Source organism: Carassius gibelio, chromosome B8, assembly GCF_023724105.1.
Source record: "Carassius gibelio isolate Cgi1373 ecotype wild population from Czech Republic chromosome B8, carGib1.2-hapl.c, whole genome shotgun sequence".
Classification (NCBI taxonomy): Eukaryota; Metazoa; Chordata; class Actinopteri; order Cypriniformes; family Cyprinidae; genus Carassius; species Carassius gibelio.
The window spans coordinates 14992494-15009078 of record NC_068403.1 but is presented as its reverse complement, the minus strand read 5'-3'; the positions used below and the strand labels follow the sequence as shown (position 1 = coordinate 15009078).

General features: G+C 36.8%; 1 protein-coding gene across 1 annotated transcript; it reads left to right on the top strand.

Moving 5' to 3' along the window:
• Positions 1-962: 962 nt before the first annotated feature.
• LOC127962950 (protein Wnt-2b-A) lies at positions 963-13808 on the top strand. Its single transcript, XM_052562568.1, has 5 exons — positions 963-2372; positions 5673-5893; positions 8442-8719; positions 10028-10292; positions 12731-13808. Exons 1-5 carry the CDS (start codon positions 2176-2178, stop codon positions 12958-12960), a joined length of 1191 nt encoding a protein of 396 aa, XP_052418528.1. The 5' UTR covers positions 963-2175; the 3' UTR covers positions 12961-13808.
• The last annotated feature ends 2777 nt before the right edge of the window (positions 13809-16585 follow it).

The following is a 16585-nucleotide window of genomic DNA, read 5'->3' as shown; positions in this document are numbered from 1 at the left end:
CTCTCAGGTGTTCCTGTACCCCGTGGTCACCTTGAGTGTGTGTTCTGTTTATTATAGAGCAGTCAGAAAGAGAGGGACGCACACACACACACACACATACACAGTATGATTGTGAACTGACCTCATACATGGAGTTATGGCATTCTGCATGCAGCCAAACCTCAAATGTTCAGTATCACAGTAATGTGCTTGTTAATTTGTATTGCTCTAATTTACACACATACCGCTCGCAGAATATGCAAATTGTCAATATTAGATTTTTTTTTTTGTACACCCCCTGCATTATAATGCATTATGTTGCTTGCTTTTGAACATCAGTAAATGTTTTCACCTTTTGAAATAGTTGAGTATGAGTCCCTCAGTTGACCCCAGTGTGAAAAGATGGAGCTCAAAATCATACAGTCACTGCTGGAAAGGAGTCAAATATGCAAAGGATGCTGGAAAAATCCTTTATCAGGTGTACTCCACCAGAAATCAGTTGATCAGACATATTGAATTATTTTATTTGAGTATAGTCCCTCAGTTTGAAAGATCCCAAGAGGCCTTGTTCTGTCCAATAATATGAAGTAAATTGCTTTAGTAAGAATGTATCTATAACTCAAATGACATGTTTCTGGATTGAAAATTACTGGAACATGCTGGCAAATTCCTCTATTTTAACCATAGAATCACCATCTGAACTGACATGTTCTCCTCCACATTTAGTGGATAGGCCTCTCTGTTTCACAGACTATAAGCCATGGCAGCTTTAGATGGACAAAAGCGTCTAAGGGGCTAAAGTTTAAGTACAAAGGAAAATTTCAGGACAAGAAGATTAGCCTAATTTAGGATTTACAGCTAAACATTATAATTGTTCATTTAATCCCTGGTGGAAAGTGCAGTTAACTCTAATAGTTTCAATTCCAACAGGGATTTGGGCCTATTTCTGCATCAGTTCACCACTTTCAAGTGCTCAGTGAAAGAATTGCAGTCTTGGGTGTTACAGATGCCTCATCTGGAGCTTTAGCTGCTACTGTTGGCACAGTGTATTTGCTTTATTTTGTGTGCTTAAATTATAGGAGCAGTGCAGCCATTTAAATTTAGGATGCATACAACAGGTAAAACAGACTATTATGGTATTAGATCTTCTGCACATTGCATTAGGGAGTCAGTGTGATGTTTTGAAACTGGAATCTGTTTATACACAGCAGCACTCGTGCAAGCTCTAGAGCCTTATCTGTAAACACGAGCTTGTGTATTCAGACACGCGCATCTCTCCAGACGATAAATGACTCTTAACTGCGGCTGCAATCATGCTGCATGCTGGTGTGCATTAAAATATGTGATTGTAATAAGTGTTTTATTTTTAGATAGACTACAGCGATAATAATAGGGGGTTTCAACGATAAAAAAAAAATACATTTTAGAATTGGGTTGTCTCATAATACCCCCATCCCCCCTTGCCCATTTTTTCCCTTTTTTTTTCTTCTTCCCGTGTTTGTGAAATTGTGAGCGTGAACTCCACAGTAGTGTGTAAATGAGGATGCTGCTTGTCGTTCAACAGGTGAAAGGAATGTCTCCGCTGACCAGGGAACGGCGCGTATCCCGCGCGAGCTCAAGCTTCCCCTGGGCTCCGGTCTCTGAGAGCTCTGCCCAATAAGAGTGGAGAGACGGCGGGCTGTCAACATTCCTATCGCCCCTCTCACTCTCCCCCCGTCGCCCACCCCTTCGGTCTGCAGTTCGCACAGTTCATCGCCCCGGTTTATCTCGTGCAGTCTGCTATCAGCGCTCGCAGACTCCAATGGAAAAACGGAGAGGCGCGTGTTTCACGCTGACTGAATGCAAAACGTGGAGAGAAAAAGTGGAAAAGTTGGCACTCTTTCTGATCAAATTGCATCTCACCGAGACTTCATCTGTTCTCAAGAAGAGGTAAAAAAGAAAAGAAAGCGCTCTCTGAACCTGCCGTCTGGCTTGGATTATTTCTGCTGCGGTTGCCAGATCTCGGGGAATACTTTTATATGGCACACGCTACATGATATCCGTCCGTGCATCGTCCGCACGGAGCTCTACATTTGTCCAGCTATCAGCAATCCCAACTCCAGCAGGTCCCCGCATAGCTACCTAAACGGTCTTTACAACGGTTAACTACAATACTCAGCCGTGTTTTCTTATCACCGCCGGAGGACACGCTCAACTATGTTTGCCTGCGGTAAAGTTCTCGGGTCGCCCCGGATTCTCAACAGGTCCACTGCTGCTCCCGGAGGGTCAGGATTAAGACATACAAACAGAAAAGGCGCAGGCTCATCCTACGGTCCCCGTGCGTCCTCGCGGTTGTGTTGCGCGCTGCTGTTCCTCCTGCTCATCCTCACACCGCGCGTGGACTCCTCTTGGTGGTGAGTAGCGTCCAGCATCCCGCGCACCGCCGGTGGCGCACATACGCGCGCAGAAGCCGGGCGTTTTTTTCTGCTCACGGTGACTGAGCTGCTGTCATTTGGGAGACTGAACATTTGCAGATGTTTATTATTATGTACAATTATTTTAGTTTTTATGTAGTTCAGTGTTGGATAACAGCGGTTTGCGTTTAAGTGAGGTATGTAGTTTGTATTGTACTTTTTCTCCTAAAACACATGGAGGAGAGGTTAATGAAAACCAGAGGTTTAAAACCTTGGAGCAATAATATCTGCGTTTTAATGGTACTTTTAAAGTGTAGGGCTGGTTTCAGGGTGTTTGACATTTAAAGTAATTTCTGTCAGCGAAATATGTTGATGTTCGTCTCGCGCAGCAATGTCCCCCGCCCTAGCAGTTGGCCAATTTAAACATAAATACATTTCAAAGAAAACTCTTTTTTAAGTAATTTACTTATCATACATTAATAAGTGATGAACAAAAAATAGACTACTGAAATCTTGTCCCTGCGAATCCTGGCGGAAAGCGCGCGCTGCGGGCATCTGTTGCTATGGTTATCCTCTCAGGCGAACGCGACCTCTGTTTGCGAGCGTCTGTTTAGCGCGGGCTGAAAAAACTTGTAGTCTAACTTTTGTGGTTAATAAAACACTTTTTTGTTTGTTTGTTAAAACGCCGTTGAAATAAGAATACATAGTTTTGAGACCCCCAACCTTATGTTTTTATTTCCTTTGGGAGGTTCATACCTTAATGAACATACGCGTCGCGCTTGTTGGAGGAACGCAGCTTCACCGCTATCACCACCAAGATATTGGCATGTAAAACGCAATTATTAGAAACACACAAATCGCGCGCTTCTGCCCCTCAGAAAGTCTCCTGAGGGATGGGGTTTTCCCCAGAGCTTGTGCTTATGTATAGTAACAGGTCCTGCACATCATTATATCAGAGTTATGTGACGGGTTTTCATGGTGTGCTTGAGGTGTCTGCCAGCCAATAACAGTGGATTAAATGAAATAACTGCAATATGTGTCAGGCCTCCGCGCGCGCACGCACACACACACACACACACACACACACACACACACACTTGGCTGGTGACTACAGTACAATGAGCCTCAACAATCATGTAGAAACCAACCACATGCCCATTGTTCACATATAAATGTAGTTGTTGAGTGGTTGGTTTTATGTAGGCCTATATATGTGCATGTGGTTGTGGGCATGATTAAGAAGAAAAAGTTGTGATGTTTTGCTTTTTATACCAAGTATAAAACATCCATTTGCTATAGCGATCTCTGTTAAATTTCATATTCATTATTGGACCCTAAACAACTGTATCAGGGGTTACAGTTCTTACTAACAGCTCAGAAATCAGTTACATGTTAAGTTTGATGTACAAGAATCTGAGAAAGAAAGAATCCGGAGAAAAAAAATCCTTTGTCACTATTGTGGTGCAATAAGTCAGGCTGACATTCCCAATGTGAGGCACTCACCAGAGCCAGAGAAAAAGGGACCTTTCGCTCCTCTTTCTCTCTCTCTCTGATCTGTTCATCCATCACTTTAAGCAGACAGAGCAGGAATCCTCTTAAGCTACTGGGAGTCCTGTTAGCGTCACAAACTAGTGAACTTATTTCACAGATCTATCTATCTATCTATCTGTCTATCTGTCTATCTATCTATCTATCTATCTATCTATCTATCTATCTATCTATCTATCTATCTATCTATCTATCTATCTATCTATCTGTCTGTCTGTCTGTCTGTCTATCTATCTATCTATCTATGACCTTCAAAGTCATAACCAAGTTCAACCTGTTTTGACAAACTTTGCCTTTCTATCATATGAATTTGTTTAATTTCTCAATTAATTTCTAAATAGTGCACGAGCTAGTTTTGTAATGGTCCAACCATATTGCAATCTGCATACATATAGATTGCAACAATATGACTTGTACATTTCAGTAATTCACAAATCATCCATCTAGAACAGCAGACCCCTGGAAACTTTAGGACTCTGATTCAGATGAAAAGTATGAAAGATATAATACAATATGCTAATATTGATTTTGTTCTTGCATCAAAAGGGGCTGAGAATTGTTTTTCTAACTTTCTTTTCCTGTCTAAAGGAGAAAATGCGATTAGGCCAATATAAAAAAAGACAAAGATGGGGTGATCCAAAGAGATGGAGAGAAATAGGGAGGAGAGGAGTTTTTATCCACTATTTGGGTAATAGAAGCTACAAATTACTACAGTCGTACATTCTTTACCCAGTGAAGCCTAACTGTACATACACAGACACGCAGTGTAAATGAGAGCAGATTTTACTGTGTTTTTACAGCATGTGGTTGTGGTCCTGTGGATAATGATTTACTGCTTCTGGTAAAGCCAACCTGCAAACCACCACAGTGTGTGCGACCAGCCTGGTGTGTGTGTGTGTGTGTGTGTGTGTGTGTGTGTGAGTGTGAGTAAGTGTTTCCAAACTCTATCGAACATAAAGCTCAGAGAGCGATAAAGCACTATAATCACAGTCAAATGAGGCAGCAGAATGGGAGGAACACAGTCATAATAAAAATGTTGATCAGCATTCACAAACAGTTTTTTCAAAAGGTAAAACCTTCATTTCTCATTAGAAATGCTGATTTTAGCAGACTAAAATATTTATTTAGAACTGAGTCCTTTTAATCTGACATGAGTGAGTGTGTGTTTGTGAGATGACTGAGATTTAAAACAAAAAAAAAAAATCAAATAGTGTTGGATGGAAACAATCAGAATGGGAATAAAAGGTATACAGAAATAGAACACATCAGAATGAATTAAATTTCCTTCTGTTCTGATTAGCTGAATGGATTAAATAGAATCAAATATTAAATCACAGCAAACGATAGCGGAGCCAATATATAATTCTTATATATTATATAATATAAAACTAAAGTTTTGACCTCAGAATGCAAGGTTATCTAGGGCACTAAAACATATTCCAAATCTGTTGATGTTGCACTTTTTTAAGCAATTGCCTTCAAATAAATCATAAATAATGGTTGGTTTGTGAATGTCTGTTTATGACAAATGTCAGTTTGCCAAACTTCCCTCTGAAATTCCACTAATGAGTGGTACAATTCTGGGAATGATCAGACTCAATCATCAGATTCTTTGGCATCAGACAATGCGTAATCACTGAATGTTTACCGATTCAGCACTTTTGTAATGACATTTGCTCGCAGAGTACCAACTGCTGTGATTGATTGAAGCAATTCAGGTTTTAAGCGTCTGTATTTGTGTCTGTGTTTCAGGTACATTGGAGCCCTTGGTGCCCGTGTGATCTGCGACAACATTCCCGGACTCGTGAATAAACAGAGGCAGTTGTGTCAGAAGTATCCAGACATCATGCAATCGATTGGAGGCGGAGCTAAAGAGTGGATTCGAGAGTGCCAGCATCAATTCCGGCATCACCGCTGGAACTGCAGTGCCCTGGACAGAGACCATACCGTTTTTGGGAGAGTCATACAGCGCAGTGAGTGCTGGAAATGTGACAGTGTGTGTTTTGGAGGCAATAGCAGTCAAAGGAATAATTATGATTTTTTAAAAATATTTTTGGAAAAAGTGTTTTATGCTCAGAACAGCTTTGATTTATTTGTTAAAAAAATACAGTAAAAACAGCAATATTGCGAAATATTATTACAAATTAAAATAACTCCAGTCTTCAATGTCAAATAATCCTTGAGAAATCATTTTAATATACCGGTTTAGTGCTCAGCTTTTATTGGTGCTCAGTTATTTTTATTCTTATTATTAACAGTGTTTATGTATTTATACTTTTGCTGATTGTTAGGCTTTGTGGAAACCATAATACTATTTTTCAGGAACCTTTGATAAACAGAAAGTTCAATGAACAGCATATATTTGAGATAATTATAATTTAATAATTATAATATTTTGTAGCATTATAAATGTCTTTACTGACACTTTTGGTCAATTTAATTTGTCCTTGCTGAAAAAAAGTATTATATTATTTAATATACCCCAAAATTTTAAACAGTAATATATGATGTTTTCTACAAAAATATTAAGCAGCAAAAATATAAAAAAATGATGATAATAAGAAATCTTTTTAAAACTAAAAACAAAAACAAAAATCTACATATTAGAATGTTTTTTGAGGAATCATGTGAAGCTGAAGACTGGAGTAATAACAGCTGAAAATTCAGTTTTGCCATCATGACAATAAATCACTTTCAATAAATCACAATCATTTTTATTATTTTATCTTTTTATATATTATTATTATATTTATCATATTATTGTAATATAATAATCATGTATAACACAATATTACTCTTTTAACTGTGTTTTGGATAGAAATAAAGACTTTCACAAAACCATAAAAAAATATATTTTTAAATATTTGCTTACAATTTTCGTCCAGTGTATGTGTGCATGTGTGTGTGCATTCCCCCAGTCAGAAACACATATTACATACAGAAAATACCTAGATCATTATACTATAATGTCACCACAGTATATCAGTATGGATTAGAATAGAATAATGATATTTTAAACAGTTATCCTCATTGCTGTTTATCACTGTGGTATATTAATGAAAGAACTCACAATCACACAAATCCCTGGCCAGGTGTGATAAACAGACAAAACCCCACAGGATCATTTAAATCAGTCTGAACCTGAAGTTTACTCAAGAAATCTGCACTGTAAATGTGCTTTCTGTTTGGCTTTCATACAGCGTTCCAAAGATCCCTGCGTGAAAATATCACCTCTCCAGAATTCTCTATGCCTCTTTACCACATAAACAGGCATAGTGGATGTAAATGTTTGGAGAGATGATTCTGGCAGCCAGACAGACTCTCGCAGCACTGTGCGTATTCAGTTTATGAAATGGAATTAGAATTGGAGCGGTTGCCAAGAGAGGCTTCTCCTATAAACAGCAACTGTACTAATAAAAAAAAATCTATTTTACTTCAGAGAATATCTATCTGTATGAATGATGGAGCGATTCAAACATAGATATCCTCCAGATGTCATTGCACTACATGAGCATGGATCATTGAAACACATTTTAGCTGCAACAGGAAACTGAAAACGACTTAAGAGTGGCGTGAGAAAGATAACAGTACGTGGAGATCTGGGCAGGGGATCTTAACATAAAAGTCTCCATTAAAACAATATTACAAATCTTTGGAAGTTATTTATATACACTGGAATATAGAACTTCTGTTTTTGTTGTTGTTGTTGTTGTTTTAATGCTAATGTACCCCACATTTAGCAGATATAGTTGTATTATGCATGTCTTCCATGTAATTAAAAAAATATTAGCTTAAAATAAAATCTAATAATGTGTCCTTTAATAATCTTTAATGCCGTATAATATTATTAATTTAATGTGATAATAAGTACACATTTTAATGCAATAGGAACATCTCACCCGCCACAAAAACGAAATGTAACTTTATAGTTCTAAAGCAAAAACAATACTGTGAAATACTTATTCTATTTTAAAATTATGTTCTACTTTAATTTATTATAAAGTAGGTTATTCCTGTGATTTCCTGTTATTGTCAAGTTAATGCATCCTTTCTAATAGAAAAAGGATTGTTAGAATGTTTAATACAACTACATTCCATAATACAATAGTCAAGCACACATTTGGTTCAATCTGGATAATTACAAGGAGTACAGCGGAGTTGATAATTACCTTTTCCCCCCCTTATATTCAGTCAGGCTAAAGAAATCAGTGTGAGTGACATAAGTCCAAACATGCTGGATGCTTAGAAATACCAGGTTCAGTTCACTATCAGACTGCTAGCCTTCAAACAATTTATCCTAGCAGAGAATGGCCCACCCTGGAGGGATTAGGCCTGTACTAATATTTAAACAAAACAATCACACTGAGGCCAGTCATGCCTCTATGGGCAGGTCTCTAGCAGACAAATCAGAAGTGCTGTTTGAGATGATATTGAGAGCAAAGTGTGTAATAAAGTGTTTGTGAGTGTCTGATAAAGGACCTGCATGTGTTTGTTGTGGCTTCATGATTCTTGTCTTCACAGGCAGTCGTGAGGCGGCATTTGTATACGCAATCTCCTCAGCAGGAGTGGTTTTCGCCATTACCCGCGCCTGCAGTCAGGGGGAGCTAAAGACATGCAACTGTGACCCCCACAAGCGTGGCCGAGCCAGTGATGAACGAGGAGATTTTGACTGGGGTGGGTGCAGTGATAACATCAACTATGGGATCAAATTCGCCAAAGCCTTCGTAGATGCAAAAGAGCGAACTGTGAAAGACGCACGAGCACTCATGAACCTTCATAACAACCGCTGTGGGAGAATGGTAAGGTTATATACGTTTAAGATAATATAACTCTACCTGTGTGGTGGATAAACATTATGAAATCTCCTATTGAATGAAACACACAGGTATTACAACTATTTTGATAATAATAATAATTCAATTTATTTATGGGCACCTTTCAAGACATTCAAGGACACTTTACAAAAAAACAAATAAAATAAATGACAACAGCCAGTGCACAATAATACACAAAACAATATAAATAAGATTAAGCTAATAAATAAAAGAAAAAAAAAAAAAAACGTTTTAAGACACGATTTAAAAATTGAAAGTATTACATATATAAAGAGGAAAAGTATTCCAAAGACCCATAAAACCAAAAGCTCTACATCCCATAGTAGTCAAACATACAACTAATTTCACAGAACCAGAAGATCTGAGTGATCAGGTAGGTGAAATACACATGAAGAAGTTTGCGCAAATATGAAGGTGCCAGATTATGAAGAGCCTTATAAATGAAAAGTAAAACCTTAAATTTAATATGATGTTAACAGGAAGCCAATGTAGTTGCCTTAACACTGGAGAAATATGCTCAATCAATGGTGTTTGCGTAACTAATGCATGTACAAGAACAGCAGTGCTATTAGTAGAAAGGGATGATCGAAGACGATTTATATTTTGCAAATTATAAAATGCTGACTGAGAAATATTATTTACACTTGCCTCAGAAGAAAAAAGTACTGTCAAGGATGACACCCACACTTCTGAAAAGAAGAATAAATAACAGATTTTTCATTAGTCAGCATAAAGCTTTCACAATTTTGCAATTTTGATTTAGTATATATTAATACTATTTCAGTCTTCTAACTATTAACCATAAGAAAATTACATGTAAAATCCATGATATAATTTCAGATAAACAAAGCAAAAGACAAGAAGGTGGTAGAGTTGAATTAGGCTTTGAAGACATAAAGAGCTGGGTGTTGTCAGCATAACAAAGAAAATGTCCAAATTTATGGAAGATTTGTCTTAGTTGCAATAGATAATTAATAAACAAAAGTGGGCCTAAACCCGAGCCCTGAGGTGTACCACTAGTAATGTAAGAGATCTGTGATTTTAAACTTTTAATTTGAACAAGCTGAGTCTGACCCCCAAATAAGAGGATTACCAGTGATCCCAGTGGAAATCAACCTCTCCAACAAGATACTATGTGGAAAATAAATACTGACACATTGACGCTGTTCCTGTAAAATTCTGTTTACATTCTGCAGCAATTCTTGGCCACGTGGAATCTGTTTATATAATTACTACTAGAGATGTTGTTTTTTTTTGGTTTCTGTTTTATAGGCTGTAAAGCGGTTTATGAAGCTGGAGTGTAAATGCCACGGAGTCAGTGGGTCGTGTACTCTAAGAACTTGCTGGTTGGCAATGTCAGATTTCCGTAAAACAGGAGATTACCTTCGCAAGAAATACAACGGTGCCATCGAGGTCACCATGAACCAAGATGGGACAGGATTCACAGTAGCCAATAAAGACTTCAGGAAAGCCACAAAAAATGATCTGGTGTACTTCGAAAACTCACCGGATTATTGTGTCATGGACAAAGCTGCAGGTAAGAAAAAGAAAATGTACAAAAAACTTTTAATTAATTGTATTACTTTATTTTATTAGATTCATTATTCAAATTTATTAGAAATAATTATTTTATTTTTCATGTAATAATATGTAATATATTTTTATTTTTATTATTTATTCAGTTTGAATGATTTTTTTTTTTTTTTTTTTTAAATTTGCTTCTGGTTATGGCTGTTCCACAAAGTATATATGCATTAATAAATGTTTTTCTTATATTTCTTAAAATCATGTAGTTTACTAAAACACAGACTCTGAATATTATGTTCAGGTTAAATAAATTGTCCAGTTGTTTAATAATTAGGGTTACAGAGTTTAGATTAAACTAAGCCTTAATGTTTTAAGAATATCAGTAGAGCAATAGCTTTCAAGCCATGTAACTCATTTAGTAATAATGCAGGTAGCACTAAACTATTCTGTGACTCATGTATTACTAATGACACAAATAGTTAACTCTGCTGCCCCTGACTCACTTAGTATTAACACAATTAATATCAAACTTGGGTTTCACATGGATTTCTCAGAATTAAGAGTTAGATCATACAAGACGTCAGAACGCATTACGTGCTCAGCCTATCTGATGAGTGAAAAGAAAAAAGGATCAATTCCTTGGAATATCCTGTTTATTAGAAACTATAAAGTGTTTAACTTATCAAGACTAATAGGCTGAGTCACTTGTCACAGGCCTCAGAGGACCCTCATTTCACAAGATTCAGTCTAATGGTGGTAAGCCATGTTCATTTTTACATAAATCGAGAGTGTAGAGAAAGATAGGATTCAGTAGCTGAGGTAAATTGACTCTCACACCCGCCCTGCCCTGAACCCAAACAGAAACCTTAAGGGTAAAAAGGGCAACCGAGGCTTTGACGGTCAGAAAAGGTGGGATGGGATTTTTCTTGCTTTGTTAATCCTTAATGCTCTCACACACCTCTGCATGAATTATCTGTAATATCTGGATTATCCCATGTGCAGTTGGTCATTCTTAAGACATTCTTAAGACAGACCAGCAAACTAATAGTTTAGACAGCATGTGCCTTTTGGAAGCGTGTCATGTGACCTAGCTCATGCATCAATGTGATGGTTTGAGTGTGTGTTTGGGTCAGACAGACAGCTCACAGCTCAGTGATTTCAGAGGGTCAATGCGCTTACCCCCTGACCACCATCAGCACCACCACCCCAGTGGAATTTGCACCCCAAGGATACAACAGGCTCATTTTTCAAATCCTATTCTTTCAAAGCTGCCAGCACAGCTATCATTCTCTGGTTCTCATGGCCGCAGGGCATTCAGAGTTTTTTTTTTTAAGAGAGAGACCATCACTGTCCACAGTGTGTTTACCCTTGTGAAACAACAACATACAGACCCACCAAACCACCAACCTGATTATGTATGGTCTTTCTTTCCTTGTTACTAAAAAAATAAAGATACTAACCTTTCAATGAACAGTTCTTAAAAGAAAAACAATTCTTAGTGGTAACAACATTTTAATACCTTTGGTTACACTTAATGTTAAAGTGTCCTTGTTACAGTGTAATTATAAATTTAAGGACTGAGTAGTATTAATTAACTAAATGTACATACTATATGGTTAGAGATATGATTAGGGTTTGTCTTATAGGGTTACTTACATGTAATTATGCATAATTAGTTGTTATTATAACAGTAAGTAGGCTTACATGTAATGTGTAACAAGGACACAGCAAAATACAGTGTTTTGTCACTGGGAAGAACCTTTTGTACAATGGAAAAATTCCATGAATGTTTAAGAAAAGGTAAAAGGTGTGTGTTTCTGCATATGTATATCAAAGTTTATCTGTCGATTAAATTTGTAAAATGCTTTACCTGAAGCATGTATTTTATGGTAATTAACTGATCACAAGAAATATGCATTTACAAATTTGAATCTTTTTATTGATTTAACTCTTGTTAATAACCTTTCAATTGTGTTTTCTTATAGTCAAAAAGATTGAAACCTGGTTATAAATACTAATATGCATAATAAAAACATACATGTAGAAATGTAAAACAGATACCCATACTTAATATATATATATATATATATATATATATATATATATATATATATATATATATATATATACAAATAAATTTCACACTAAATATATCTCAGTAAAATTATATTAAAATTTTTAATGAATTTTATTTAATGCTTTAATAATTGGATGGTTGTTGTTAATACATTATAAAATATTTTATTGTAGGGGATACACAAAAAAATAAAATAAAATATGTCAAAAATTTTTACATGCATTTTGCATGAAAGGGATAAAGTCCCGGTAATGAGCTGTAACTTTTATTTTTATTTTACAGATTTATTTCGTACAGTCTATGTCAAGAGTCAACACTTGACGACCGATTACTAGCAAAACTAGTAATCATTTTCCTTCTTTGCATTCTAGGTTCATTGGGTACTGCTGGTCGGGTCTGTAACAGGACGTCCCGGGGGACCGACGGCTGCGAGGTCATGTGTTGTGGGCGGGGTTATGATACCACACGCATAAAACGCATCACCAAGTGCGAGTGTAAGTTTAAGTGGTGCTGTGCCGTCGAATGTAAAGACTGCGAGGAAGCCGTCGACATTCATACCTGCAAAGCTCCTAAACGTGCTGAATGGCTGGACCAGACCTGAGACACTCCCTCTTCCCCCCGTTCCTCAGGATTTTGTCCACGGCATTCTGGGATATGAAGTCCATCCCTTGCATTTTTTACCTTGCCCCCCAAATCCATTTTATTTGTTGCATGGCTTTATTTGAACTTATTTTGTGAAAGCACTACAACAGAAATCTACATTTCTCATGAGCGCCTTGCACACTTTGCCCAATATGGCAGATTTTTCTCTCTTTCTTTTTCTCTCTACCTTTTTGTTTTGAATTGGTCAGAGGACGGCTAAGGTTTAAGATTCAAGAACAACCTGTGCTGTATCATGTTGTTGTATTTTTTTGTTTCGTTTTGATGTGAGAATTTTGTTCTGTGAGTGTTGTTTTGTGACAAAAGGTGTGCTGCTTTTAAAATAATATTTTAAACTGACTCTGAGCCTATCAGATATTATCATGGCTAATAGCTGAATATGTACATCACATGTTATTGAAAACACAACCGTGTGCTTAACATACATCACGTGCCCATACTGGACAGTATTTTACTATCAGTACTGAATATAACAGAATGAATGAGGCTGGTCAGAGGGGTTCAAGAGGACAAATGGATGACAGCTATGTGGGCTGCTCACTCCACATGGAGCCCTAACAGAGAGTTTCTCTGGAAGCTACAGAGGTAATATTAATAATATAAACGAGCATGCACTAAGGACATTAGCTAACAGTTGAGCGTTATTATTATAAAACTCATCATTGCCTGTGTAAACATGAAGAAAGGTGTTTACAGCTGTGAATGGTAGAGGTGTAAGCTCTCTTTAGCTCTCTTGTGCTGTGGTACTTGTTAACTGTGCAGAAGTTCATATAAAGACATTAAGTATGACATAAAGAGTCATTTTATTTTGCTTCTCTTCAACATGCTTTCCTGCCAGTTTGTTAAGCCAATTACCTTAGTCATGTGACTAATTGTTGTGGAACTTCAGGATGATGATGTCATGGCAGCACAAGTTCACTTTATTCTCTTTTCAAGTCTTCTAAAAGAAGGTAAAATATCTACTTTACTATAGAGATATGTATCTCTACTGATCAACCGCTTGTGGCCAGGGAGATATTTAAGATATATGAAACTGTTTTCAACATGGATAATAATAAGAAATGCTTCTTGAGCACCACATCATTTTATCAGAAGGATTTCCGAGGGATAATGTCACACTAAAGACAAGAAAAATGGCTGCTGTAAATTCAGCTCTGCCTCAATGGAGTAGTTCTAGTACTTCCGGAATGAAAATTTCCTGGTCATTTACTCACCCCGTCATCCATGATGTTCACATCTTTCTTTCTTCACCCATTAAAATATATATACAGTGGGGATCGAAAGTTTGGGCACCCCTTGCAGAATCTGTGAAAATGTGAGTAATTTTCAAAAAATAAGAGAGATCATACTAAATGCATGTTATTTTTTATTTAGTACTGTCCTGAGTAAGATATTGTACATAAAAGATATTAACAGTTAGTCCACAAGACAAAAAAAATTGCTGAAATTATTAAAATAACCCCACTCAAAAGTTTGGGAACCCTTGGTTCTTAATACCGTGTTCTGTTACCTGATGATCCTCGACTGTCTTTCTGTTTTGTGATGGTTGTGCATGAGTCCCTTGTTTGTTCTGAACAGTTAAACTGAGCAGCGTTCTTCAGAAAAATCTTTAAGGTCCTGCAGATTCTTCAGTTTTCCAGCATCTTTGCATATTTCAACCCTTTCCAGCAGTGACTTTATGATTTTGAGATACATCTTTTCAGACTGAGGACATTTGAGGGACTCAAACACAACCATTTAAAAAGATTCAAATATTCACTGATGCTCCAGAAGGAAACAAGATGCATTAAGAGCTGGGGGTGAAAACTTTTGTACACAATGAAGATGGCCAAATTTGTCTTATTTTGTGGAAATATAATTTTTTTCCATTTAGTTCTGCCCTTCGTAAGCAACAGAAGATACTTGTATGTTTCCTGGTACACAAATTAAGTACAATTTACCTTGATCTTCAAATTCCAAAAGTTTTCACCCCCAGCTGCTAAATGATTAATTATAAATGAGCAATTGTTTTGCTAGATAATACACTTATTCCTCGGGTAGGATCAAGCTGCATTGAAACTGCAATTTGGACCTTCAACCCACTGGCCACAATTGAAGTCTATTATATAGAGAAATCTTGGATTGTTTTCCCACAAAAAAAAAACTAAGAACAAAATAACATAACAATCTTTTCAACTGAAGAAAGAAAGACATGAACATTGTGACATGGGGGTGAGTAAATTACTAGGAAATTGTCATTCTAGAAGTGAACTACTCCTTCAAGGGGGCATGCTAACCATCCAGAAATTGACCCCTTAGTTTAAATCAGAGTTTGCATTAGTGTATCTTAAGAGAGATCTCAGACATAAGCACTGCTCAATAAAAGGGCCTCCTTTTCTACAAAACGAGACCAATGACCAACATGAACTGTCCAATAATGAGCTGATTATTTTAATGACAGGGCAGAGGGAGCTTTAAACAGGCCTCCGTCACTGTGGGGCTTGTGACTGCTTGTGAATTTCAGCTTGTTTTCTAACCATAGCAGGTCCTACAATCTTCTCTCCTTGATTAACTACAACACGTTTTTTCAGAAGAATTGCTTTTATTGGAAAAATGTTTTTACAATGGGCAATTTCATGATAACATTCAGTGAACAACTCTTGAGAACATTTCATGATTTATGGCATTTATCAAAAGAAATACAACATTTTTTTTGACAATTAATCACTTTATTTTCTGTATAAAGCCTGTTATATAGCAGAAATGCTGCTTAACTGCATTCACATTTACCATCGTTGAGTGAATTGTCAGTAGTGAAATCCAGTCACTTCAATGGAAATCTACACAACTAGGAATTTCAGACGAAGGTAAAAGATTTTCCCATGCAGATTTCTCATTGTGTTCAAGACAGGCAAGTGAATTGACCAACCGAAACCTGCTACACTATCCACAACAAACATAAAACATTTTTATCAGCAATGTTTCACAAAATTTTGCTAATGTGACCATAATCTTTTTTAAAAGGTACATATTAACCTTTAATGTACCAAAATCCTCCTTTTTGGTACAAAGGTGTACTTTATGAAAAGGTACCAACTTTATTTCTAACAGCCTATAGGCTACCTTCAGTAAGTTTACTTGCATTTACATGCACTTTACTATCTAGATAATGTGAGTGTAGCTCAGCTTCATTCAGCATCTATACACGTCAGTCAGACTACAACTGGTCTCTACCCTGTGCACTTGCTGCAAAAGACAAAGGTAGTGCACAATGTCTATTTAATCATTCAAATATCCACTTATGCGTTGTGTCATGCACACTTGGTGACACAAAGGTGATGACTGTAGCTTGATGATAATAGCAAACAAAAACATATTGGTAAAAGTGAAAGTATTGTAATCTGTCAAACAATGTGTGTTTTGTGAGTATAGTATAATCTCATAGGGAAGCAGATGTGCACAATAAGGCTGTGGTACAGTTCTCACATTGACCTGAATGAGCTGTGGATCATTATTATTAATCGTTACAGTATGATAATTCAGGCCATTTTACAGTGGCCTTAAACACACTTAATATGACCCTAGAG

Bases quoted from the DNA above. Each gene is read 5' to 3' on its own strand.
- LOC127962950 (XM_052562568.1), top strand. From the start codon at position 2,176: ATGTTTGCCTGCGGTAAAGTTCTCGGGTCGCCCCGGATTCTCAACAGG. The intron at 2,373-5,672 runs GTGAGTAGCGTC...TCTGTGTTTCAG, and splicing joins CGCGTGGACTCCTCTTGGTG to GTACATTGGAGCCCTTGGTG. The intron at 8,720-10,027 runs GTAAGGTTATAT...TCTGTTTTATAG, and splicing joins ACAACCGCTGTGGGAGAATG to GCTGTAAAGCGGTTTATGAA.